Raw genomic sequence first — 27,426 nt, 5'->3', positions numbered from 1 at the left:
TGTGAAAGTTGTTGGTTCAAATCAGGTGGCTAGTTGGGAATGTCCTGTGTGGGGAGTTTGATTTTAAGAGTGCAGCTGAGTAGAAATATGAGGAGGGAAGAGAGAAATGATGGTGTCTCGATATCTGTGTGGGTAATATTGAAATGAAACCGTTTCTTTTTCTGTATTAAAAGTTTCTTTTTATTGTATTTGTAAGAATCAAACTTTACTAGAAACCTTATTTTGTCTTTAAATACATTCAACAGTTTACTTCAGATACATCGTGTCCTTCAGGGAGGAACTGTTCTCTCAGTCGCTCTGCTGCTCCACAGCAGAAGATCCGAGTTCATTCCTCAGGTGTGTGAGTAAAGAAGAGCAACACGCTCTGCTGTTTGGTCCTTGATAAATAACAGCATTTTAAAAGTGAGATAAATCCAGTGACGATGGGTAACCCTGAACCAAGTCCTGCTTTGGTCTCATATTTAATCACCATCAGACCTTCTTTGCCCGTTTGGCAGCAGCAGCTCGTCGCTGGTTCATGACTTTGGTGGTCACACGGAGCTTACGCAGGCGGAGCTGTCGTAGTCTGAGCTGCAGGTCTTTGGGAAGTTTCCCCCCCTTCGCCAAAAGATCTTTCAGCCTCTGTTTGGGCATCTTGGTGAGGCGGAAGTCGCAGATTGTGGGGTAGAAGTCGTACATGACCTGGCAGGTGCGGGAGGAGGGGAGGTAGCCCTCTGCGCTGGCTGTCACACGGTATTCACCGGGGTTCAGCAAACGCCAATAATCACCATCAGCAACTGAGGAGGAGATATTTAATTGGACAGTGAGCACTTAGACAATAAAAACAAGTCTGGATTGAATATCTGATGTGATGTGAGACTGTACCTGATCTTATATGATGATCAATGTCCTCCACTTTGATGACAGCGTCCGGTATACCAGCCTCTGTGTCTTTGTCACGAACCACACCCTTTATCCCACGATGCACCTTGTAAAAGGAAAACACATATAAGGACATAGATCATGCAAATGAGGATTGAAGAGGTTTTCAGAGGAACTGAAGATGATCAGCATCATAAGACAGTCAGACCTGCTCCATATAAACCAGCAGAGACTCTCTGTTGTTCTCCCACTCCACGGGAAGCTCGCTGGCGTGAGGGAACTTATCACATGACAGCTCCACCGTCACCTCGAAACAGTTTGTGTGCAGGTAGCTGAAGTCATTCATGCCTGCAGGGAGAACAAAACACAGAAAGAGTTTACATTTTCTTTTAAGAAGTCTTTGTTAGGCTTTTGGTTTAAGTCCTACTTGAAGGTTTTTCACATTTCAAACTTCGAACTATCATCCTTCACTTTCTGCAGATTCACAACATTAGAGTTAACTTTTTCTAAAGGTCTTTCTTTCATTGCTGTTAGTCTGTGGAGAATTACTAGCTGTTGAACATATTAAATATTGTATAATACCATATTTATCCCTTTCAGTCACAAGGCAAACACTGCATTGGTTGAGTAGCTGATTCTACCGACCTTTAGTCTCATGCATGTTTGGAAATGTTCTTCTTCTGCAAGTTTAATGTTCACGTTTGTTGTTATCTTTTTGTTTATTTAAAATGTATCTAACCAGGAAAACCTCACTTTGTGTCCTGGCCGTGATCAGCAACAGTGCCTTCTAACAAAGTTACAGAAATAAAACACTCAATTTACAAAAAGCATGTCAACAAATCCTGGATCACAAAACAGAAATGCATCAGTCAGTCTCCTACAAGCTGATGCATCTTCCCTCCAATGCCTTCGATCTAAAACGTTTAAAGAGACGAGGTCCATCAGACCTAAATCCTCCTGCAGCAGATTCCAGGCTTCATGAGCGGCTTACCTAAAACTCCTTTTCCCCATTTCAAGACACACTGGGGATTGAAAGCCAAATTATGTTTTGTGACTGGGTCACAGAGCGGAGACTGTAGCTTCCAGAATTTTTCAAATTAATAAAATTACCTAAATAGGAAAGCAAATTAAAAATCACCTCATAAATAAGAACATGCCAGCGATTTAATTTACGGGTAGCGGAGCAGGCCAGTCAACTCAAGCGTACAGGGAGCGGTGATGAGTTTTGGACTTTGGAATAAAACTTTGGAATGAACCTCTAAGCTCTGTGGTAAACAGTATCCAGAGAGTAATGAAGCATGCATGTATAAACATCACCATAATTAATCAAAGGCATGAAAGTAGAAGTTTTTCCTCTGCAGCAAAAGAACAACATGACTCATTTCTGAAACAGAAGTCCAGCTGCAACTTCTACTTCTTTACTAGTTGTAGCGACTACGAAGAGCCAAAAGCCGCTGAGAGGCTGACGCTGGGCCTAGTTATTGTCAGACGCGCTAAAGCAAAAATCACTAATGCACAAAAAGTAAGTTTAACCTTTTATTACCAAAAAAAGACGATAAACTCATGATAAAGTGCACAAACAGAAATAGCTTGAACTGAGCGTAAATTAAGCATAAATAGCGTTCATAAGTGAAAAGCAAGCGGTCAACAAAAAGTACGGAGACCAAGCTCACCCCCTCTCTCTACCTGCAAAACAAAGGAACACAGGTGGCCTAAATTCACTCAATAACCCCGCCCCTAACACATGACCCGTAAATAACCTAATTAACTGAACCCACAATAAACTATATTGTAAACAAACACCATAATAACACCACAAAAAGTATACAAACCATATCCTACCCTAAACCTTAAAATAACATTATATAACACTTGAATTCCCTTCATGGCTCCAACACTAGTTGTTGAATGTTAAGCTTAAACGAGTAAATCCTTGATGAGGAATCCTCTGTATTTATAAGAAGACACAGGCTCAACCACCTCACCCTTTGTCTTTGAGTTTGTAAACATCATGAGTGTGGGTTTTATCAGGGTTCAAGATCCAGTTTAGCTCATGAAAGGTGTCTTGTACAGCATTCAAAGCGTCTTGCATGTGACAGAGGCCCTGATAGTGCATGGGAGCAGAGCAGTAAATAACTGTATTATCTGTATTATTTAATAACTATAGTAAATAACAGTGGTCCCAAGACAGAGCCTTGGGGCACACCACTTATTATTTCAAGAGGTCTATTAGTGATGCCTTCAGGTTGCACACACTGTGATCTGTTTGATAAATACATTTCAAATCAACGGTAAGATTGTAAAGAGATGTAAATAGTTTCCTCAATTTCATGAGAACTATTAAATACAACAATCCAGAAAAGCAATGCTTCTGTGAAAGCATATAACTCACTGTTATGGCTTGATTAAGGGCAACATGTAGACTCTGAGGTATTAATAAAAGTGTAATATCCAATAAATAACCTCTTCTATGAGGCGGGATCTTTACAACCTCTCTTGACTCTTAGAAAGAGTACAACAAAATCAAATGAGGTACTTTGAAACACACATTTTCTTACTTCCTGGTACGTTGTGCCAGTCGGCTCCGTTGATGATGTTGTTGTATCTCTGGAAATCCTTGTTGTGGCACGGCCGCCGGTCTGGATTGGACATCGCCTAGTCATTACAGGAAATACAGGAACACTATGAGTACATCCTGAGGATGTTTGGACATTGAGGAATAGACATGTGGAGGAGGGTCGACCTGATTGGTGCTGGCGTAGGCTGTGGCCAACCAGCGGAAGAAGCTCTCATCAGAGGTGGGCGTGTGCTCCTGAGGAGCCCAGTCCCGGGTCATGTCAAACGGGTACGTGACCACCAGCTCTCCACCGTGGAGGTTAGCACTCAGGACAAACGGGATGTTCTGCATCCAGTTAATGACGGCTCGAGTTTCAGGTGCTACCTGGAAAATTAGAGATTAGATTCAGAGTTTTAAGAATCAAATATTTTACTTGCAAATAAGGAAGCTCCTCTAAGAACTTAAAGATGAAAAGACAGGGAGACAGGAAAAGAGAGGTTCTACATTTAGAAGGAGAGGATGAGGCATGTGTGAGAACCTGAACTTACAAAAGCGTCCTCAGAGGTGTACTCCTCAGGGATGGGAAAGTAGTGGTTGATGAGTTTTGATGTGTCCGTTTCAAGCTCTATGGCGGTCCACATCACTGAGTTCAGGTCCGCAAAGTTATGGTTCATGTCGATGCCTTCATAGCTCCAACGACCCAGCGCCCAACTTGCCAACTCTGAGCCCTGAGGAGTAAAGAAAGTGGGTTATAGTCTCAGCTATGATATGACTGACACTCAAATCTGGAGCCAGCAGAAGAACTACAACTCCATCCTGGACTAAATGCATTTCCAAGCACCTTCTTAAAGGCCATCTCGTATCCGTCAGGGTTCATGGAGGGCAGCAGGTGGATGCGAGTGTCTTTAATGAGGCGAACGATACGCTGGTCACCACGTTTGTACTCCTCACACATGTACTGCATCAGATTCAGAAGAAGCTCTCGGCCCACTACCTCGTTTCCATGCATCCCTGCAACATACCGGAACTCTGGTTCTCCTGCAGGGGGCGCCAAAACACAAACATGAGGAGGAACAACATTTGATAGGTTTAATGCAGGTTTCTTATGTTTAGAGGGGTCAAACAAAACCTTTGATGAATCTTCTGCCATCCTACCAACAGCATGCAACTACTACTTTAATGAACACAAGTTCCTTTTTTGCAGATAAGACAAGAATAAAAACATCTCTTACAATTTTACACAAAAGAACAGTCTATGCTTTCATAATATCTCCTTTAAAGATCCACCTCTGTGGCTGACCCCAGTGAAAGACCTGGATCGGTTTCCTGTTTGTTCTGCATACACTACACTGACAGGCAGCTCTGAAATCTCACACATCCTCCTCACAACTCTGGGCTAACAGGAGGACTGTCAGCCCACTTCTGTGAGTTTTGCCTGATCTTGGTTTGTTCAGATTTGTTTTGCACGCAACAATCAGCTCATGTGCATGCAGAATTTAGTTCTATCTTTTGTTGTTCGCACTTAGTAAACCTTAACTTCAGAATTTGACCCATGCATGTTGAATTGATACGTCTAACCTCTAAGTAGACATTTAAGGATACAGCAGAAGTATCAGTGCCAAGTTAAAACATTTAAACTTTAGTCAAACAAAGCACACATCACAACAAATAGTCATACAAGTTACATAACTGTGAGAAAGGGAAGAACAGAGGGAAGTATTTGACTACCTAACCAAGTCTTTGTGTTCCAACTGTAACCGCTAAAGAGCAAGAATGACTGATCACACATGGAACAAAAAGTTGCCAGTGGGAGAAAAAGACTTTGAGGTCGCAGACAGAGCAGAGGGGAGGGAAAATGTGATGTTTTCATTCTTACTGGTTATCTGCAGGTCTGACATTTAAAGAAACAAAGAAGCTCTAACTAGTGCTGGTTTGCAGATTTTTACTTGTAGAATCATTCAAAGAACAGACTGTAAAGAGACTGCATGGCCTCTGGTCCCTTAAACCTGCATTCTTTGACTCACTTGATGTATTGCTTCAGTCAGTATTTTCCCAGCAAGTTTATGGTTTCAATTGCTAGTTTCCTCAATCAATCATTATAAAGCTCCAAATCACAACAAATGTTATCTGTAGACTCTTTCCAAACTGAGCAGGTCTAGACCGTACTCTATGTTCTATTATTAACAAAGACCCAACATCAAGACAGGATCAGATCCAGTCCCATCTTACAGACAGGACTCAGTCTGATCTCATCTTAATCCACCATGAGCAGAGCACTTTGCAGCATTTAGCAAGTTACAGTGGCAAGGACAAACTTCCTTTAACAGGCAGAAACCTCCAGCAGGACCAGACTCATGTTAGACACACATCTGCTGAGAGCGTGTTGGAGAGAGGGATAGAGGGAGATGAAGAGGGAGAGATGATAGTTTCATGTCTTCTTCAATTTCCTCTTATCTGTCAGGTCTTAAATAACCTCCAAGCAATCAGCTGTTGATGCATCATGTTGTAAGCTCTAACCTAAAAGATCTGTATGTGGATGTTCAACTTAGCCCTTAGTAACTCTTACCTCTTCTCCATATCATTTCTGGCTCCAAAATATAACAACAAGGCATTTCCACAGGGGGTGGTGTCTCAAGTCATGGGTCATATAGTGTCTAAGACTGATTCAAGGTCATTTGGTGCTTTATCTTTGCCTAATTCCAAGATTCAACCTGAACACCAAAAGCATGAGCGCTCTATTGTTCTTTGTAACATCAGTCTTGTCACATCTGTCCTCCATCACATTTTTGAGGACATGGAAATGCTCTAACATTCATAAAACTCTGCACACACAGAAGTTGTGAAATTGATATGGGTCATGCAAACAGATGTGGCAAAATGCCTCCATATCCCCTTTCCCTCTCTCAAATGTTTGAATAAGTACACCCTGCAGGCTGCAGTGTGTTTCACCTACATGAACAAAATTTGGGAGGCAACTGTATCATGTCCCGAGCTACAAAAAAGCCTCTCATGCCCAAACTCTAAACTCAACAGAAAGTCTGCTATTGTGATTTGAAGCTGACATAGAGCAGCCCATTTCTAGGGATCACATTCTGCAAAACCACACTCTTCAGGGTGAAAACAATCGTCCACTTCTAAAGCAACAAGCTGTAATTATGTGTTTCAGAGGATCCAACTGATAACTTAATATAAATTTGGAAGTCTGACAGGATGGATGTGGTCTTCCTCTCTCCCTGCTCCTCTGTGCTGCTTTCTCTGCGATTGGTTTTGGCGGGAAAACCTGTCAATGTGAGACGAGTCGAGGAGGCCAAAGAAAACATTTGTTCACCACCTCAGAGCAAACTCAGCGGTTCTCTGGTCTGTATGAGTTTATGTGTCACACACTGAAGGACTGTGTGTAGGTTTGGAGGGTTCGGACACATTGAAGGTTCTGTGGAAGTCTCCTTTAATAACGGTGTGATCACACAGCAGTGTCTGTCCCTCATTAGAGTCAATGATTCAAGGTCAATTCAATTTAAGATCACAACGGTGCTTCCACATTTAGAAATAAACCACAAACGATCTAACATTTGGATTTTCCATTTCAGGTCTGGTGGACTAGATTTCTGGAGTTGATGCATCGCCATGTGTTTCCAGTGTGTCTCACCCAGTTCATGTTTTCCAGGGTTGTCAGAGATCTCCATGACGTAGAGCTTCAGCCCCGTGTAACTCTTCCCGATGCTGTAGATACGGGTGATATTAGGACAGGCCTCGTGCACCGACTTCATCAGCTGATAAACAAAGACAACAAATATGACAAGTGAGGATGTACCCATTGGTTAGTTGACTATTGTTGAGTAGCCATGAGTTTGGCACTCAGCATCTCAGATCTTTGTAATCAGACAACCACAGACTGTTCATAAAAAGTGGATGTTAACACCATGAAGTCACCAAATAGTTTGTAGGCACCAGGCTTGGTGTTTTGGCTGCAGCCATCTTGTTGTTGGTGCCAATATTGCTCATTCTGGGATTGCAGTGTGGATGCACATTACTACGCTTCTACCCTGGCTGACAAGTCCCAGTTGTAGTAATTTATCAATCATAGGTAGCCTCACCTTAAGAAAGAGAAGTTTCAACACAACTACCTTGCGTAAACTGTAGTGTAGTCTTCTTTTTGGGGTCTGTTTTGTTGTATATAAACAACTATAAGTGTGTTATCTTTTTCATGAGTCCCATATGATTTAAGGTTTCTTTCTGAAGGGACTTCCTGGATATGTAAATCTAAATAAAAAAGAAAACAGATACAAGCAATGGCATGCCTAAAATTCAGTACAAGGCATTTTATGAGCCTGCATTGGGACAGGTCATTGCAGAGAATTTATAGGCAGTGTTGTGTCTCATAAATCCCCAGATAAACATTAGTCCCTCATAAACTTGCACTTTTATCTCATCAGTATGAACTGCACTTTACTGAATGTATTTCCACATGTGGAATGTGGATCTATGTTTGTTTCTGTATGCAGTTTTCTGACCACTAGATGCAGCAAGGCGTCTCTAAACAGACCGCAGGTAGTGGCAGCAGAGTGAGGACACTGGCATGAGGGAGTGAAACCTCTCATAATATTAGCTTTAGGGCAGACCACACACACCGTGGGAGCTTCAGAGGTGATTTTTATTACTAGTTATAATTTGGGGAGTCAAAAGACCATGGATAGAGATGTTAGTATAAGAAACAGAGCATTGCCTTTAAAATCTATGCTCTTATCTAGGAAATGGGAACAGTCTCACCTTCTTCATCTCCTTGTAGTTGTGGTGTCTGAAGTCCAGTTTATCTCTGGATCCTGGCGTCTCTGTCTGCCACGGGTAGATATTATTTGGATCTGTAAAATAAGAAAGGTGCATGTTTAAGTGACTAAAAGGTACATCACAAAATCTACAGAGTATTTGCAGTACCTGGAACAGTGCAGCCCAACACCTCGGCTCTCAGGCAGATCGAACCCATGGTGCCGTTCTCGTACCAGGTCTGTGGGTTGATCCGGATGTAACGGGCCACGGTGGAAGTGTTAAAAAGAGCGAGAACAGGAGTCTCTGCATCCTGGTTTCCTTCAAATACCTGCAGCACGAGACCAGACAGTGACATGTAAGGAATCTTAAGTCTTGCTTAACATGTTTTATTGTTATTTGACAAGTTGGATACCAAAGATTGGCTCTAAGATTACTTTAAAGTTAACGCAAATCATCTTAAGAGTTCATGTGGATGTATTTGTCTCCTTTCTATTTTGCTGCTAACTACAGAAGACTCATGAAAAGATTTAGGTCTTCATACAGAACTTAAACCAGTCTGGTGCATGATGGAATAACAATCTGTGTATGATTGGCACCTCTTGGTCACATGTGGCTGTGGCACACACGCCTTATAACCACCTGAATACACAAACCAAACCAAGGCGGCCACGTTTCCAAACCAGATTTAGGCAAACAGGGTAACTAGAGATCAGAGGAGTTTCAGTTCTTCACCAAATCATACAGAACTATTGCCATAACTATGGAGGTACAATGAAATACTGTAGAGCCAGTTATTACTGTAGTTTTATATTTAAACATCACATTTTTCTAAAAGCTGCAGAAGAAGAAAAACAGAATTTTGCTTTAACATAAAAGGACATTCTTATTTTTATTTCTGCACCCACATGTTGACCTTTTTTGTTCGTTATGGTCTTTACGGGTAAAGAAATTGTGGCGCCGCTTAAAAAATACTCTGCTGTCAATTTCAGTTCCTTTTAAAAACCTGAGGACTGGTTTTTGTGTAGAGAACGTTTCCCTAAAAATCCACATGAACCACACTCCTGAGCCTCGACTCTCTTCTGCTAAACTATTTCCACTACAGAAGTTAACTTCGCAATATCATCTCAAACTTCAACAAATGCACAAGTTGATTTTTAAAGAAAGGGATGTAAATAGTTTGGATACTAGACCCACATGGAATATAGTGAAATGTTAAAATGAAAACGAGCTAAGTGTGAATGCTGCAGAGTTTACTCACAGCCTCTTCTGTCCCGTTCATACTCGGCTTCCAAACCAGAGAGTCGTTACTGAACTGCACCTTGTAGGTGTGCACCACATCCCAACTGTGTGTGAAGAAGACATGTTTAGTTCTGATCATGCAAACATACACAAGATCATTCATCTGTTAGTCTATCCAAGTGTGAGAGAAAGAGGGAAGCGTGGTAAATATGTGACTACAAGTTATATCACAATGGAAACTGCAGGAAAATAAACGCCATGGTTTTTGTGTTTGCAACAAAAGTCTTTGGGATCATTAAGAAGTTAAACAGAGTTGAGAGAAAAATCTGTTTTAAGAACTGACTTTAAAGCAAACTGTGCAAAGAAACTACCCCTGAACCCTGAACCCTGAACCCTGAACCCTGAACCCTGAACCCTGATCACTGACCTCCAGATGGAGTTTCGACCCTGCAGGATGACGCCTGTGAAGCGAGTCAGTCGCCGAGCGTCCACCTCCAGCCACTGGTTTGTGTCTCTGATCTGAGCACACCAGGCTCCGTCGTAGATATCTCCATCCTCTATCCCGGACTGCAAACACAGAAAACAGAACATAAACCCCTCACTGATACTGTTTGTAGACATTTCAGTTTGTTAGCTTGTGCTGTTACCTGGATGTTGAGTCGACCTCGATGGGGGCCCAAACCTCTGCGTTGATAAGACGATGCTTTCAGCTGGTTGTCTTTGACCCTCAGTGACTCCAGACCCAGAGGAGGACATTCTGACACAGGAAACAGAGATTTATTCACCATTATAAAAGACTTAAACTGTGATGAAAGAGAACAGGGGAGCAAAGTAAGAAGAAGCAACAGTTTCAAAGGTCAGTCTTGAGTTTATTGGCTTAGATAAGTTAGCAAAGCCTTGTGGTTTGACAGAAGGCCAGTATGAAAATTATATTAATCTGGTCCAGACTCTCCTCCACATGTGTCCACCTCTGGCTCCAAAACACTATCTTAATGTTCTAATCAGTAATGTACCAGTAGCTCAGTCAGTGCCTTGTGCACATTTCTATGTTGTGCAGAGACAGATGACATGTTTCAAAGTATATGAGCGATCAAAAACAAGCAAACTATGAGGTGGATAGAAAACTAAAAATGCTAAAGGCACATTTGATTGCTCCCTCAATGGCATATTTGCAGTTTGTTGAAGAGATTATGCTTTATTCACTCTGATTGAATGCAAATTTAAAGGTACATTTTCAAATTTGAGCTCATGCTGCAAGAAAATGAATGAAACCATCACCTCGAAACACTTTGCTTTCCTCCTGAGAACTGTAGTAACACAGCGTATGCAGGTTTGCACATCATATGCAAACACATACACTCACGTGCATATGTTGCCCTGTGCATATATGTGCACAAACTTGATCTAGTGGAAGCTGAGAACAAATATCAGCTCTCAAACGCTCAGATCAGATCAGAGAAGAACGTAGAAGTTAGTTATTTAATGTTATATAATGTTTATGAATTATATAACACTGAAGGAGATTTCTCAGGTTTTATAAGCATGAGTTATTGCAGATGAGGCATGAGAGAAAACCCAGAAAGTGCAGTTAAATAAAAAGCTTTTCTAACACTTCCAGATCCAAACATCAAATCAAAGGAGGAATAAATAGTAGAACAGGAAATTGAGAGAGCAGGACTCGTTTATGAGAGAGTGAAATGTTTCTGAACTTGTTTAGCGTCCTCTGCTGCTCTATTAAAACCTCAGACAGGCTCTCATTGTCTGGAGAGTTCAGCCGGGTTCAGACTGTGTCTTTGAGCCAGAGAGCTTTACTGGCTGCTGAAACGTCTCTGGCCAAGGTATAGAGGCTGAAAAGAAATGCTGAAGGTAGGTGGCATTTCATTCAAGGACCTCTTTCCCCTCTTTTACCTTGTAGTCCAGCCGGATCTCTGCTGTCTCATAGTGTTACTCAGCTTTGTGGTGACCGCTGGTGGATTCCTGCCAAACCACTAACCCCTGAAATGACTGAAGCTGAGCCAGAGAGAATTGGCAATCAGACAGAAGTGCCCAAGAGAGAAAAACATCCAATTATAGAACATAGGAGGTCCCCAACTCAGCTGATCATCTGGGTGAATAAACTGTACCGTGAAAGAAAATAAACCAGACATTTGAAGTTTGGGGGCGAAACCTGAAAGCACCCGATGATCCTGAAATGCAGACCAAGAAACATGTAGTTTTGTGGAGTAAGGAGCATTGTTGTCTCTCTATTGTTGTCTGCTTGAAACAAGGGACCTTGTCTTTTCCTCTACATGAAGGATCAGAGTCAGAATATATCAGAATCAGATATATCCTGAGCCTTCTGTCTGATTTAGGAGCTGTTTGAAGACCTTTTGCCTGTCTCTCTTAAAAGGCTTGATGTAGATGTCCACACTCTGCCCCCAAGAGCTGATCCTACTTGGGTGCCACTTGACTTGATGTGTGATAGGTTCACTGTCATCACGTTGAGTCCAGGACTGTGCAAGACTCCATCTGACCTCTATTTGCTTCAAACGTGAAATTTTCCCTTTTTCATGATTTTTCACGTCAGAGCGAAATTTTCACTTTTTCATGTGTTTTGCTTCAGAAGTGAAATTTTCACATTTTCATGTTTTTTCACGTCAGAAGCAAATTTTTCACTTTTTCATGTTTTTCACTTCAAACTTGAAATTTTCACTTTTTCATTTTTTTTGCTTCAAACGTAAAATTTTCACTTTTTCACGTTTTTTTTGCTTCAAACGTGAAATTTTCACTTTTTCATGTTTTTTCACGTCAGACATGAAATTTTCACTTTTCATGTTTTTTTTGCTTCAAACGTGAAATTTTAACTTTTTCATGTTTTTTCACGTCAGACATGAAATTTTCACTTTTTCATTTTTTTTGCTTAAAACGTGAAATTTTCACTTTTTCATGTTTTTTTGCTTCAAACGTGAAATTTTCACTTTTTCATTTTTTTCACTTCAGAAGCGAAATTTTCACTTTTTCATGTTTTTTCACTTCAGAAGCAAAATTTTCACTTTTACATGTTTTTCACTTCGAACTTGAAATTTTCACTTTTTCATTTTTTTTTTGCTTCAAACGTAAAATTTTCACTTTTTCATGTTTTTTTCACGTCAGAAGCAAATTTTTTCACTTTTTCATGTTTTTTTTTCTTCAAACGTGAAATTTTCACTTTTTCATGTTTTTTTCACATTAGAAGCAAATTTTTTCACTTTTTCATGTTTTTCACTTCGAACTTGAAATTTTCACTTTTTCATTTTTTTTTTGCTTCAAACGTAAAATTTTCACTTTGTCATGTTTTTTTTGCTTCAAACGTGACATTTTCACTTTTTCATGTTTTTTTCACGTCAGAAGCAAATTTTTTCACTTTTTCATTTTTTTGCTTCAGAAGTGAAATTTTCACTTTTTCATGTTTTTTTGGCTTCAAACGTGAAATTTTCACTTTTTCATGTTTTTTCACGTCAGACATGAAATTTTCACTTTTCATGTTTTTTAGCTTCAAACGTGAAATTTTAACTTTTCATGTTTTTTGCTTCAGGCAGAGAACAGAAGAAAAAAGGGGCGAACACAAGAATGTGAGCGACTTTGACGAAGGCCATACTGCAATGGCTAGATGACCGGGTCGGAGAACCTCCAAGACTGTAGCTCTTGTGGGGTGTCCCCGGTCTGCAGTGTCTACCTAAAGTGGACCAAGGAAGGAACTAGGAACAGGGTCATAGGCAACCAGGGATCATTGATGCTCATAGGGAGTTGTTGGGTCTGGCATAAGTGCTACTGCAGCCCAGACTGCTGACAAAGTGGATGCTGGTTCTGATAGAAAGGTGTCCAGTGCATCGCAGTTTGTTGCACATGGGGATGTGAAGTGATAGACTGGTCGCGGTGCCCATGCTGACCCCTGTGCACCAACAAAAGTGCCTGGGCAACTGAGCGATGGAAGAAGTTGGCCTGGAGGAACCTGACAGTGTTGACTTAGTCTACAAATTCCCCAGATCTGAATCCAATGGAGTGGGATGTGCTGGAGAACCAAGATGGATCCATGGAAGCCCAAACTCCCAATGTCCTGGACTTAAGGAATCTGCTTTAAATGTCTTAGTGCAAAATAGTCCATGTGAGTCCATGTCTCATCAGCCCATCAACTGTCACACTGTGCAGCTTCTCCTTCATCAAAACAGCAGTCAACTCTTCTCATACAAAGAAAAGAGAGGAAAAAAATAGGGAGCAAACTAAGAATTAGAAAATGTAATTGCACAGGCCCTTTAGTGGATTCTGGATCTTTTATGGAGTGTAAACAGGTCTCCTTTCATCTCAAACCCAAGATGGCTGTTTAGTGAGATGAAATACTCATAAAGAAAGAACTGTGGCACCAAACCACTGCACAAACACCACAACTCTTTCACTTTGTGGAGGTTATATAATATGGTACCACATTAACACACTTACTCATTCCCCCGGCATGGAAACTTTCTGGAATATCACTCACAGTTCATGTAACTTCTGCACTAATGGGAAGAACTGCATGTGAAAATCAGCGCTGCGTTGACAGGATGTAAACAATCCTTACTCTACATGCTAATCTCTGTTTGTACTTTTACCTCCTTATACATGCATTATAAACACAGGAACTCTATACACACTTCCACAGCTGGCTTATTTCCAGGTCCTTATTCACACACATAACAACAAAGTGTGAAACATGAGATATGCTAACACACTTTGCAAAGACATAAACACAAGGCAGCTGGTAGATTAATGAAGTCCTTAAACAGACCAAACGGACCCAAAGAACTTGAACCACATCAGCAGTAGATTTGGTATCAGGGTAAAGAGAGTCAGGAGGGTCTTTAGAAGTATTTGAAATCTGTGTGAAAGAGAGTAGCCGGCTGGAGACGACGAGGAGATCAGAGAAAGTACTAAAAACAAGGAGGAAATCAGTGCTGAAGACATTAACATCGTCTACAAAGACCAGAGAAGAAATTTTACATCTTTGTGGCCAGGAACCTCTCGTATCATTTCATCTTTCTTTTGCACCAAGAATATTTTAGCAGGGGTGCCAGTGGCTTAGCGGTCTTAGCATGCCCCATATACAGAAGCTACAGTCCTCATCACAGAGGTCACTGGTTCACCTCCCATCCTCGACTGTTTGCCCCACTATCTGCTCCCTACGTTTCCTGTTTCAAGTCAGAGTGAAATTTTCACTTTTTCATGTTTTTTCACTTAAGACATGAAATTTTCACTTTTACATGTTTTTTCACTTCAGAAGCGAAATTTTCACTTTTACATGTTTTTTCACGTCAGACATGAAATTTTCATTTTTTCATGTTGTTTGCTTCAAACGTGAAATTTTCACTTTTTCATGTTTTTTCATGTCAGACATAAAATTTTCAATTTTTCATGTTTTTTGCTTCAAACGTGAAATTTTCACATTTTCATGGTTTTTTTGCCTCAAACATGAAATTTTCACTTTTTCATTTTTTTCACTTCAGAAGCGAAATTTTCACTTTTTCAGGTTTTTTGCTTCAAACATGAAATTTTACTTTTTTGTGGTTTTTCATGTCAGACATGAAATTTTCAATTTTCATGTTTTTTGCTTCAAACGTGAAATTTTCACTTTTTCATGTTTTTTGCTTCAAACACAAAATTTTCACTTTTCATTTTTTTCACTTCAGAAGCGAAATTTTCACTTTTTCATGATTTTTGCTTCAAACGTGAAATTTTCACTTTTTCATGTTTTTTCATGTCAGACATGAAATTTTCACTTTTTTCGCTTCAGACATGAAATTTTCACTGTTTCATGTTTTTTCACATCAGACATGAAATTTTCACTTTTTCATGTTTTTTCGCTTCAGACATGAAATTTTTAATTTTTACATGTTTTTTTGCTTCAGAAGTGAAATTTTCACTTTTTTCGCTTCAGACATGAAATTTGAACTTTTTCATGTTTTTTGCTTCGGAAGCAAAAATTTCACTTTTTCATGTTTCAAAATCAGAAGCAAAATTTTCACCTTTTCACCATTCCACTTCAGACATGAAATTTTCACTTTTATTGTTTTTATTAAACATCAGACATGAAATTTTCATATATAAATTTTCAGAGGCAAAATAAAAAGAATCAGTGTATTTGACCTCACAATTTGAACTACTGCTAGTCCCTGCACAGTATAATGCAGAGAGAGAATCCAGTTTCTCTGCACAACATTTTTGAAAATATTAAAGAAGCAAGATTTAAAATGTATTTTTAGTCGTCAGAAAGCAAGAGGCAATATGTGCACAGTGTTTATCACTTAGTCAAAGATGTGTTTGTTGTGAGTCTGTGCCAGCAGCAGATTGAGTTTGTCTGTATTAGTATAAAGGTTAATGTATACAGTATGTGATGCCTCAGAGTCAGAGGCACATAAATCAGATCAGGGTCTAGACTTAGTGCTGGATTATCAGATAGTTTGAAGGTTGGTTTAATGCTTTGTTATGTGGGTTTATATCAGACAAATTAGTGGATCACACTGATCCTCATGTTCCCTTTAAACTTAATAAGCTGCTGCAGGACCACCTGAGCTGACCAAATAAACCCACATGATCAAAGCACCTGAAACTATTTCACATTGATATCCAGCCCCTGTCTGATTAACATTCTGTATAATCCCCGTACATACGTGGGACCGTCTCCTTGGCCGCTGACCGACTCTTTTTGACCTTAGGTTTGGTTTTCTTAACCACCTTCGGCTTCTTGGGGATGAGTTTGGATTTCTTCAGGATCTTTTTGGACTTCTTTGCTACCTTAATGCTCCTGGTTGTTCTCCTTTCTAAAAAATAACAAACCATTTCATGCATCATAGAAAGTTTGCAAACGTTGAGACCAAGAAGAAGAAATATGCTCACTTTTCAGAAGTAGCATGGGAGGATAGATGGCGGCCACATATCTGTCTGTTATTAAAGTTGTACCAACAGCAAACAGCAGGTTGGATTAGCTCAACATAAAGAGGCGGGGGAAATAACTGTCTCTTAAAGAAATGGTGCTTGGTCTCCCTCTCTTACAGTGGAGCCAATGCAAAGCTGTCTTAAACCTGCATCCTTTGCAACAGCCTGCAGGGGGCGACACCATTGTTTGGGGAAAAGAACAGAATTGAGTTTGTATGTAAGTCTAAAGAATAATGTGTACCTCTAACTTGATTTATGACCTCAGAGCTTAATGACTTTATAGTCTTCATTCCTAGTTCCAAAACTTCCTCACAGCAACATACTTATTCAGTAAATTATGGACCCATTAAGATCAAATAGATGCAGAGCATGGCATACTTCAGAGCATAGCTAACCTTCTGTTTACAGCAAAAAATAACATTCAGATTTTTATCACAGTGAACTGATGATGCACCTTTTTAACAAACTGATGAAAAGTGGTTAAAATTCATCCTCAGACGTCCAAAAGTAGTCTTTCATGGCTCCAAATATCTACATCTGTAACAGCCAAAATGCAAAACACAAGAATCCAAAACAGTAGTCTGCAGCTTAGTGGGTGACATCACTTTGGCAAAGTCCCTTTCTTGTATAAACTCCATGCTTTGTCCAAGAAGATAATCCAGCATCCTAAACATCCACAATTTACCATTTATACACAAACTGAAAGCTTTAGATGAGCTGCAGGGTTTCATTTGTATTTTGAGGACGAGGATGTACGTTTCCCCACATTTAAAGTCTGACACTGAGCTATATCAATTCTTTATATTGAACTTTTTAAAGCTTAATAATCCATCACTTCAGGATAAAAACAGCCATCGGCACAAACCTGAGACTGAAATCATGTAACTCCTGCCAGACTGGAGGTTTTGGCTTTAGAGGTTTACATGTGTTTATGTATCAGGCACTTGGCTGCAGCTACAGCTTCACTTCACTGTACCACTGAATGTATGTCTGTATGAGAGACTTAAAGAGAGTGTTAGAGTTGTGTGAGGACTCTTGTTCCTCTGTTTTGGTCTTTTTTTTTTGGTCTGAGGAATCACACAGACCATCTGGTTTCCATCAGTAGAAAACACACCGCGTGTGGAACATCCTCCCCCAACCCTCGGACACTGACTCTCTGACCGCAGATATGCAGAGACCCACAGAGCTCTGAACACTCTCAAATCTATTACTCTTAAAAACTGAGTCTTAATGATTCCTTTACATGATGCTGTTCAGTTTCTGGTGTCTTTCTCAGGAGTTCTTAATCTGTGACGGTTTGCAGCATGATGTGGATGCACCGACTGACATCTGACCTTTGACATACTTCACTTTTGTTGGAGAGATGCCAGAAATTGTTCTTATCCCTTGAACACCAGAAGCTCTGAAATTGTTGAGATCTGTTGCATCTAGCAAACTGACTTTCCAAATTAAAGGTCTGGTTTTTGTTGCTCTCAGGGGACGGGTTGCCTGATAAGTCTACCAGCATGGCTGTTTCTGTTTATGGGAAAAGTAATGAGACATTTAAAACCAGGCACTTATTTGTCTGGCTGTAAAAAGGACTGCTTTAATAGATAAGCATGGCTGCTCTTTCCAAAAAAAAAAAAACAGGAGCAAAAATTAATTAAAGGCATGAAATAATCCACCCATAAAGACATTTAAATATGCTGTAAAAGGGTTCATTTATAAAACTGAGCATTATTGAACACAACACAACCAGCTTTAAAACTCCAACATGATAACATCCACTCACCTAACTCCAGAGGACCTTCTTCTTCCTCCTCCTTTACATCCTCTGCATCTTTCCTGGGAACCTTTTTCTCTTTATCTGCATCTTTACTCAGATGTCCAGTAGTTGTGGTTGTTGGAGGTTCAGTTGTTGACTTACTGTCAGTGGAGTTGGTCTTCCCTGTAGATAAAAGGCTCTCAGTTGTAGTGAATGCAGCATCTAAAGCCACAGTAGTTGTGTCATTACCAGGTGAGGATGAGGTGAGGTGCAAAGATCCACAGCACAGACATAAAAGCATGAGGAGGTGCACAGCTCCTGCCATAGTCACTTTTCCCTGCAGAAATGCTCTTACACTGAACACTCATTCAACCTCTCTGGCATGCTGTGCAGCACTGTGGTGCAAAAACAACTTCCGGGCAGGGACCTACAAAATAAGAGCGTGGGGAAAGGATGTGTTTAGTGGATTTTGGTAATTAATTATCCTTTAAGTGTCTTTAACAGGAAGGAAATTGAATAATGTTGCAGCCAAGAATACAGTCGGACGCTGGACGGACGTTTCACTTGTCTCAACTTTATTTACCTTAACAGAACTCTTTTCGACATATTCTCCGGCTGCTCACAGAACACTGCAGCTTCATGCTAACAGCATCTTTCAGTTACAACGTTCCATAAAAACTCTTCTTCTCACTAACACGTCTGTGTATTGCTCCGTTCCTGACTCACAGGCACCACCTAGTGGTGTAAATAATACAGCGCATGTAATCACATGTAAACATCAGCTGCGAAATTAATACTTCAGTTCAGGAAAAGACATTAACTTTCTCAGTTTCGGAACACAAAATGACATCTATAACTATAACAAATTCAAGAAAGACTTATTAAAACCAACAAATACTTATAGAGTCCCTTATTAACATTGTCAACTAAATGGTCCTTGTTGGATCTCTCACAATAACTTTTGGATAAAAGTAAAGGTATATTTGTTGCATCGCTGGAAGAAAACATTTACCAACCATAATTATGAACACCTGTTGCTGCCCTACTTCCCTAACTGCTACAGGGTGCCCACCTGTCAATCAAGTCAGCCACGCCCTTATTTGGGCAAAACTTGCAAGTTTAATATCTTCAAAAATACTGAGGTACAAAAAAATCACCCCCTAGCCTACAGTGCGTGCCGAGAGAGAAATGAGCTACTTAGACCTAAACTGTTGTTTTGAACCAGGCTGTAAACATGTTTATTTCTGCTGCAAAGATCGTCTTCTTTGAATGGGTGTGTATGTGGTTTCCTGTGTTTCTGCAGCCAGCCTCTAGTGGACGCTCGATGAACTGCAGGTTTTAAGCACTTCTGCATGGGCTTCATATTTTAAGACTGGAGGTTGCCGCTTGTTGTTAACGCACAGAGTCGTGCAAAAGGCATGCAGAAGGTCACTATCACAGTCATTGTGTGGCTCTTAAATAAAGCTTCACTAGCAAGGACCACGCCACACAAGGATATAAGTTGAACATTTAATGAATTAGTTGTGCGTGGTGTGCCCAGCAGAAGGAGACTCAGGATGGGGGTTCCGTCTCAGCGTTATCCTGCCGGAGCTGATCTTGACCCAGGTTGTACCTGGAAGTAGACAGGGCATAGAAGGAGCGAGCACGAGTTGAGTAGGAGAGGACAAGGAAATAGGTTAAGTGCAGTAGAGTAAGGTGAGGGAGGGTGGGTTGAAGAATCACAGACAAGCAGTTGGAGTAGGCTGGCTACGTTTAAGAAGGCTTGTCAGGTGATTGAGGGTGTGGTTTAGGCGTGGTCCTGCTCCTGAATCTAAGTTAACACCTTAACTTCATTTGTAGTGTTAGCTAAGAAATGCACCGGGTGCTGGGTGCTGGGTGGGGTCATCCCTATGTTCACACATTTCTAGGACATTTTCAAAATGAGGTCTTGTGTTCCTACATTTCCTTTCAATGTAAGCCCTATCCTCCCACAAGATGTTTTGGAAGCACTTTATAGTAAATGAATGAATGAATGAGTCATCACCAAAACGGACTCAAGTGCAATATTTCCCCAATCCAGTTCATCCTTCTCTTCTTACATGTGCAATACGTCTTTCTACCCATCTTCCCAGTTCTGTTCTGTACATTGTTTATACCTATGCTGCAAGTCTGTGCACATTTTCACGTGTCACTGGTTTTGGAAATATTTGTAAATTTACTTATTTAGTTGTGTATATATGTTGGAAGATATGCTTATTTTTACCTCTTTAATTTTAATTGCTAATAACTTTTTAATAATTGCTATTTTATAGGCTCTTCTTTGCTTTATACTCTTTTGCACTGTGTGCTTTGCTGCTGTAACACTTCAATTTCCCCGTTGTGGGACGAATAAAGGATATGTTATATCTAGCAGCAGAAAGTGGGAACTTAGGGTTGTGGGAACATAGGCACGCTCCCCACTGGGTCAACTTAGAATTTAATTCTCTCATGCATCTGGTTTCCCTGAATAACATCGGTTTTAAAACATTTGGCTTACAACAAGCTGTCACATTTCAAGTTTTGGATGACAGAGTCTTCAATCTAGATGTTGTAGCTTTTATAAAGGAGGTGACTACAGATGCAAAGCTAGTCTGTTACCCCTCAAAACAAACTGAGTCATTGTAACAGAATCATGCTTTTATTTTTGAAGTTTTACTGAAACTGGGCACTGGTCATTTGCTGACTCTATAGTCATTTCTGCAGACTTACTGTACCAACAGCCATCTGACCAGAGTTTACTCAAGGATTAAACTCAGTTGGACAGAGGCAGAGAGCATGGCTGGAAATATTCTAATCTGATTGTTTCATGCCTGAAGTCTCCAGAGACCTTTACTCCAGCTGTATACTGACATCTGGTGTCCTTATTTAATAAAACCTTCTCTAAATCTATTGTATCGCATTGTGTTGTGTTCCATTTCCCAGGTTGCCTAGAAGAACTCTAATGTTACCCATATTTCATTCTGTTAACACAATGTAAAGAATCACAGTTCACAAACAGTTCTGGTTAAACAGCTTTAATGTTAAAGATCAGACATATTGTACATCCAGAGAATGCATGTGTTCAAAGTGGGAGAAATTGTTAAATTGAGTGTTGTGTGATTTTCTGTGACAGAACCACAAAACGTGTCAGTTAACAGAAACATATGAAAGTGATTTTGGCGGATGCTTTTAGAAAAAGACAGAAAAAAACAAACAAATTCAACCACAAACTATTTAACCAGGTCTTCTTGAAAAAACAAAAAGGCAAATAAAAAATATATTTACAAAAGAGAGGAATATTCAAAAGAAGAATCCTCTTTACACTCCTCACACTTAAACTCCTAAAGCTCCCCTCTTTAAGCTTCTTCTGGTGAAGTCTGTGAATGCCTGTGGAGCTTGAATGTTAGCCAGCAGAGCCTCGTTTGTTTTAACTGGAACCAAAAATAAATCTAGGATGAATTAAAAACACCTTTTTCAGTCTGGAGGATTATGAAGGCGCCTTTCTTATATGTGTCCTAATATGTGAAATAAATACAAAGTATTGGTTTAAGTAGTCTTTGACCTCCTGCTGCAAAAACATGACTTTACAATTCATGCACATCATTAAAAAAGCAGATTGTGTTGATAAATAATTTCCATAAGGCTCATTAAGAACAGATCCTCAGATCTACAGGTTCAGTTAAACCAGGTTCTGCTGTGCAAACACTTCTGACTCAGGAGCAGATGTTTGATTGAAAAATGCAGCTGGTGATTTGTAAAACTTGTGGTGTAATAAGTGAGAACATGGTTCACAGTGATCTGAAACATGTGTTTCATTGCATGCTGTAAAACAACAAGAACTAACAAAACCTCCAGAGTGTTATTCAGAGTGAGGAGAGAAGATGAGGAGCAAGAACGTCTAATGTCAGTCTCAGGATGGACTCGTCAAGGCTTCCAGAGCTTCAGCAGGCCGTCTTCACTGTAGGTGCCGATCATGTTCTGATGGGGGTGGTGGGCGATGCCGATCACGTCCTTTTCATGGACCTGGAGGGAGGAGGAGGATGAGAAGAGCAAGAGGATGCATCTTTAAAATCAAGCAGCTGTGTATTTGAAAGCTGAAAACATCACTCTTCATCATTTTAGAAGTAGAAAACTGTAAGATCTCAGTTTTAGTGTTTTGCAGGTGTGTTTTTCACATGTTTTAGTAGCCTGGCTGAAGGTTTTGACTGCTTGGCAATCATGCATTTTAACATGAAAGTGTAAGTATTGTGCACAAGTGTTTGCAGACTGATCTGTAAATGTACTTCCCTCCTTGCATGATAGAACAAAAATTATTCATGCAAGAGAAGCGGCCCACAAAAAGATGGTAATACATGAATTTAAATGATCATACAGGTAGCCACAGAGTAGCCACCAAAAGTTAAGCAGCTAATGCAGCGGTTTGACCTGATTTGAAGCAAAGATCATGTAAGGTTAGACTTGTCTCTGTCTCTTCTTGTTTATAAAGTCATCACATAAGCGAGAGAACAGAGCTTCACTCTCACTTTTAAGATTTAAGATCAAAACTTGAGTCAGAACTCTTCAGGGCAGAAGCAGACGAGGGAATACTCTGTGATGTTTTTTTTTTTGAACACTTTGATGAAGAGCAGCAACGTACCGTCAGCGTTCTCTCCAGTTTGCCGGTGACTGTGCTGAAGCAGTAAAGCACAAAGTCTTCTCCCACGCAGTAGATCCACTCGCCACGGGGCGACAGAGTGCAGCACACAAAGTCACCGCCTTCCCTCTTACCGGAGCTGAAACTCCTCACGATCTGTGTGGTGCATTCAGACACAAACAAAGCAGGTGGGTTAGAAAAGACCTACACTAGTCTCTACTTCTACGTGGAGCATCATGATCTGAATCTCTGCCGGACTGTCAGTGCAGATTGAACCCACCTGTCCCTGCATGTTCATGATGACCACAGTGTTGGATCGGTTACACACAACAAAGTGCTCTGGGTTCTTTGGCAGCAGGACGACGTTGTTCACTGTGATGTCTGTCCCGGCTGACGTGCCCAGAGGCTTGAAGGTGTTCGAGCACTCGGTGGTCTTCATGTTCCAAACCTGAAGCAGAGCGAGACACAGGAAGGTGAGATACTGGTCGGACACGGACACAAAGGTCACATCAGGGTATGCAGAAGTTGCAAAAGCAGAAACTCTCACCTTGACTGTCCCGTCTGAGGACGCGCTGATGATGTGGTGGCCGTCGGGAGTGAAGGTTGCTTCGTTTACAAATGAGGAGTGACCACGGAACTCTTTGAGGGTTTTACCCGACTTCAGACCGTGGACTCTGCAGCAAAGAAGAAAGGATGATTTAGGGAGTTATTCTTATGATGAACAAAAGGTGAAGATGTGAGGTCACAGCTGAGTTTACCTGATCGTCTGGTCGAAGGAGGCGCTGAGGAGCTGACTGCTGTCTTTACAGAAACTGACGCACGTTACTCCTTTACTGTGCGCTCGTTCAAACCTCCTCAGACACTGACCGCTCTGGATCTTCCACACCTAAACACACAAACACAACACAAATACAGTTTTACATTACATGTTTTTGCAAAGGATTATGCATGACATGTTAGAGTTATCACTTCAAGAATATTGTTTCTCTGCATCAGAAAAGGAGGAAGCAATTTTTTTAAATTGGGAGCATATTCTTTCTCCTCTACCTTGATCTTTCCATCCTGAGCTCCGGTTGCCAACATCTCCGAGTCCCGACTGAAGCACATGCACAGCACAGCATCGTCCATCATCATGAAGTTATCCTGAGCCTGGTACTTAAGATCCTGTGGGACGTTGAGTAGACGTTTTTATGTAGAAGATGTTTTGAAGTATAAGCGTGGGAAAAGTGGGCGTCTTTAACTACGCAACATCTTATTAGAAATGAGAGATGTGTTACCTTTCTGATTTTGCCAGTGGTGAAGTTCCACACCTCGATGAAGCCGTCCACAGAGCCAGTGACCAGATACTGACCATCGGGGGAGAAGCGGGAACACTCCACGTGGGATTTCTGTCCAAACTGCGCAGAGAAGAAGAACGAGTCACGTCAAACTGCTCACCTGAAGTACACTAAAGAAGGCTTTCAAAGCTGCTTTCTGTACCTTGATGTGTCTGCAGAGCTGCGTGGGGAATCTCTCCTCCTCCACATCCTTGACGGCAGCTTTACCTCTGAACAAATCAATAGTCATACCAGGAGGCAGGAGACCCTGATGCTGCTGCCACTTCAGAGACTGGAGGAGAAGAAGGCAGACAGAGGAGAACATCTTTATCAGAGCTTCATTTGGATGAAATAAGCAGATCTGGGGTTGAATGTCTTTTCTTAAGACTGAAAATCCTGACAGGTGCAGGTTTTAGGACAGCGTACCTGTCCAAGCAGAGCCATGAGACGAGAGGGCGGTACCACGCTGACCTCCCCCGCCAGGGCCTGTGCGATGGCTGCACGCCGCTTCTCTTTACTGCTGCCGTCTGGGTACGCCTGGAGAACAAGAAACACAATCAATGGATATATCAACAGACTGTTTCAATTTCCTCTTTATGGCATTTAAAACATGAATTAATTTGTAGAGCACTTATTAAAACCGGCTTTACATGAACACAGAGCAAAGAAACAAAACAGTTATGAATGAGTAAAAAAAAAGGAGCCCAGAGAAGAAAGAGGAGCAACGTATGAATCATGGTTATGAGGAAAATAACAAAGCTATGAATAACTTAAAGTTCCTCCACGTTTCAGTATGATGTTTCTGTGAGGATGAGGAGTCCACAGCTGCATGTTGTGCAAGAGTAAAGTTTACCAAAGCGTTTTATCCTTTTCACTGGAAGAGGTTGAATTTCTTTAGAAGAGACGGTTGAGTTTGAGTTATTTTTCCAGCCCCTGCGTCCAAATTCTCGTGTTATGAGAACAAACTGTTCACTGCAGTATGCGGTTAATGAAGCCCTCAAGCTGCAGAAAATGTTCCTCCTTTGTTTATTAGTAATATAAAACAGAGGAATAAATAATGTGCTCTAAAGTCACCTCTTAGTCGAGCTATAAAATCTAAGTGCAGAGTCAGAGTCTGGAACAGGTCGGTGAATAAGGTTTGAACAGTCTTTGTTTGGACTCACCTCTCTGGGGTCGAAGTAAGAGCGAGCGAGCAGGTTCTCCAGGTGGATGTATCTCTCTGGTTGGGTCTGTTTCAGCATGATCATGGGGTCGGTCTGCCTGAGGAGGGAACGGGCTGCACCCAGCTCTCTCAACTCGATCAGCTCCAGCACAACCTAGACAGGAAACAACACAGACGAAAGTTGGTCACTTAAAAAAAGGACAACAGCTGAAGAGTCAAAAACCTTGTAAACACTGTTAATGACTTGTTAAAGACTTATTAACAGATGCAGTGGGGATGCAGGATTCACAGCCGCAGAAACCCAGTGCCCAGACAACAATCACAACGGTAACACAAACCTCACCTGTTCATAAAGGTCAATGAGGGTCTTATCTGGCAGCTTGAGGGACTGGATGGCCTGCAGGACGGTGTCCCAGTGGCCACTGTTTATGTCCGCCACAAAGCTCTCGATACTGTCCACAGTGTTCAGAGACACCGTGGTCTCCTCCTGCAGGGTGGCCAGAGTCCGGTGCAGACTGTTCTCCTTCAGGTACTGCATGATCAGACGGATCACGCTGGTGGGAACAGAAAGGACACCAGTCATTTGAAAGCTCTGAGATAGCTGAGTGCAGATATTCAGATTAAATTGTGTTCAACAAAGAAGCTGTTGAATGTTTATAAATCAGTAAAATATTATAAAATATTGAGAATTGAGAGACTTTTATAACACCTCTTAAATGAAGAGTTAACATCAGTCGACATGTCAGGATGAACGAGTAAAGAACTCTAAAGGGCTGGTCTGTGAAATCTTGGATTTGATTCAATACTATCAACATAGACTGAAGTGAAGTTTCACTTTCTTAAACTGTGATGTGTCTCAATCTGTAGGATTCTTATCTTTTTTTGCAGAAAAAAACAAACTATATACAGATCATAGTTTATCTTCCAATTAGACTATTTTATTTATTTATCTATTTTTTAAGGTTTAACAATGATGTATTGCTCTACTGTTTCTCCACTTTATTCTGTTTAATTTGCATTTATTCTTTTTAATCTTTTGCGTTGAATTTTGTCTTTGCATCGTTAGAATTCCTACACTCCTCTCTGTCTGTTAAAGGTTTATTTTGTCTTCTGAATCCTGCATGCTTTGTTTGTCAAAGCACTTTGTAAACATGTGTGCTATATAAATAAAGTTATTATTATTATTTTGCACTTGTCAGTCCTGATTTTAACCTCAATTATTCATCATTTTGTTTTACTTCTAGTTGAATCATTAATGATGCACATCAGTGGGGGAAATATTTGCCAATAAAAGTTCTAACACAGATACTTTAGGAGAAAAATATTAATAATAGTTAGAGTTTTCACAGAAGGGAATTTGTCTTGATTTTTAGGTGCAAAAATGATGAACACAGGAGTAAATATGCACAAAGCTGTAATAATAACATGTACAGCTGTGCAGAAAATGAAGGATGTAATGTGTATTTGACAGAATTGTGCACTTTATATCATTAATATATCAATAGTACCATGATCTTTAAGGTCCTGAAAATTAAAATAAGTTCATAAATGTGTCCCTATGATTACTGCGAATACTGCATGAATTTCTGTAACTTAAATTACTCTTTAATGTCTATTTTTTTAACCTTACCTCCTGATCAGAGCAGGATCTGTGACATCTAGCTGTGCAAAGGCTACGTGCACTGACGTTACTGTTAGCTGATTTAAGCTACTTTATCCCTTTAACTTCCCTTTAGATCCAAATAAAAACATGTAAAAGTATAACACTTTAATATCGGACTCATGTTCAACATTTTTGTTGAAGAAAAGTAGAAAAAATCTATAGAAATATGAGCTTTCTGAGTTAGCTTTTAGCTTAGCATAGTGCTAACGGTAGTGCACTGCAGTCCAGGATGAACTAGGCCTCACTCACAGAACACTGTCATTAAATGAGTTTTTAAAGGGGAATTTAAGGCAGAAATTATAAAGCATTAAGAGTTATTAACCAGGGAACTTACTCTGCGGATTCGACCTCCAAAGACATGATGTTTATCTGAAATATTAGCCTCACAAGTCACTTCAATCTGCAGCAAAGGGAGAGGAACACGCAGCAGGTCGACGCATACACGGAAGTAGTGGGAGGAGTCACGGGCCCTTCAAAATAAAAGGCTCATTTTCATTGAGGTAGTAAATAACACCTCAAATACCTTAAAACAAGTATAACATGTTTTTCCATGTAAAGGAGAT

At 40.5% G+C, this 27,426-nt stretch overlaps 3 protein-coding genes across 4 annotated transcripts in view; 1 reads left to right on the top strand and 2 right to left on the bottom strand.

Annotated features, from left to right (window-relative positions):
- The window catches only part of LOC117817031 (leptin receptor overlapping transcript-like 1), a 762,389-nt gene that overhangs the window by 683,163 nt on the left and 51,800 nt on the right, over positions 1-27,426 (top strand). The window lies entirely within an intron of this gene.
- On the bottom strand, positions 167-18,519 carry LOC117817018 (probable carboxypeptidase X1). 2 transcript variants are annotated; one of them, XM_034689460.1, is made up of 15 exons: positions 18,342-18,505; positions 18,120-18,275; positions 10,069-10,178; positions 9,849-9,988; positions 9,441-9,525; positions 8,351-8,510; positions 8,186-8,277; positions 7,065-7,188; positions 4,260-4,456; positions 3,967-4,146; positions 3,605-3,802; positions 3,420-3,516; positions 1,070-1,209; positions 865-967; positions 169-776 (listed from the first exon to the last, which is right to left on the bottom strand). In XM_034689460.1, exons 1-15 carry the CDS (start codon positions 18,415-18,417, stop codon positions 472-474), a joined length of 2,163 nt encoding a protein of 720 aa, XP_034545351.1. In that variant the 5' UTR covers positions 18,418-18,505; the 3' UTR covers positions 169-471. The 2 variants fall into 2 exon arrangements, with proteins under 2 accessions (XP_034545349.1, XP_034545351.1); XM_034689458.1 differs by having other exon boundaries at positions 167-776; positions 18,120-18,519.
- On the bottom strand, positions 21,109-27,327 carry LOC117817021 (WD40 repeat-containing protein SMU1). The gene is made up of 12 exons (XM_034689463.1): positions 27,198-27,327; positions 25,544-25,754; positions 25,202-25,354; positions 24,465-24,575; positions 24,202-24,330; positions 24,000-24,119; positions 23,770-23,886; positions 23,481-23,608; positions 23,270-23,396; positions 23,003-23,170; positions 22,726-22,878; positions 21,109-22,112 (listed from the first exon to the last, which is right to left on the bottom strand). The coding sequence occupies exons 1-12, from the start codon at positions 27,221-27,223 to the stop codon at positions 22,014-22,016; spliced, it is 1,542 nt and encodes a 513-aa protein (XP_034545354.1). The 5' UTR covers positions 27,224-27,327; the 3' UTR covers positions 21,109-22,013.

This window comes from Notolabrus celidotus, chromosome 8, assembly GCF_009762535.1.
Source record: "Notolabrus celidotus isolate fNotCel1 chromosome 8, fNotCel1.pri, whole genome shotgun sequence".
Taxonomy (NCBI): domain Eukaryota; kingdom Metazoa; phylum Chordata; class Actinopteri; order Labriformes; family Labridae; genus Notolabrus; species Notolabrus celidotus.
This window is presented reverse-complemented; position numbering and strand designations above follow the sequence as displayed.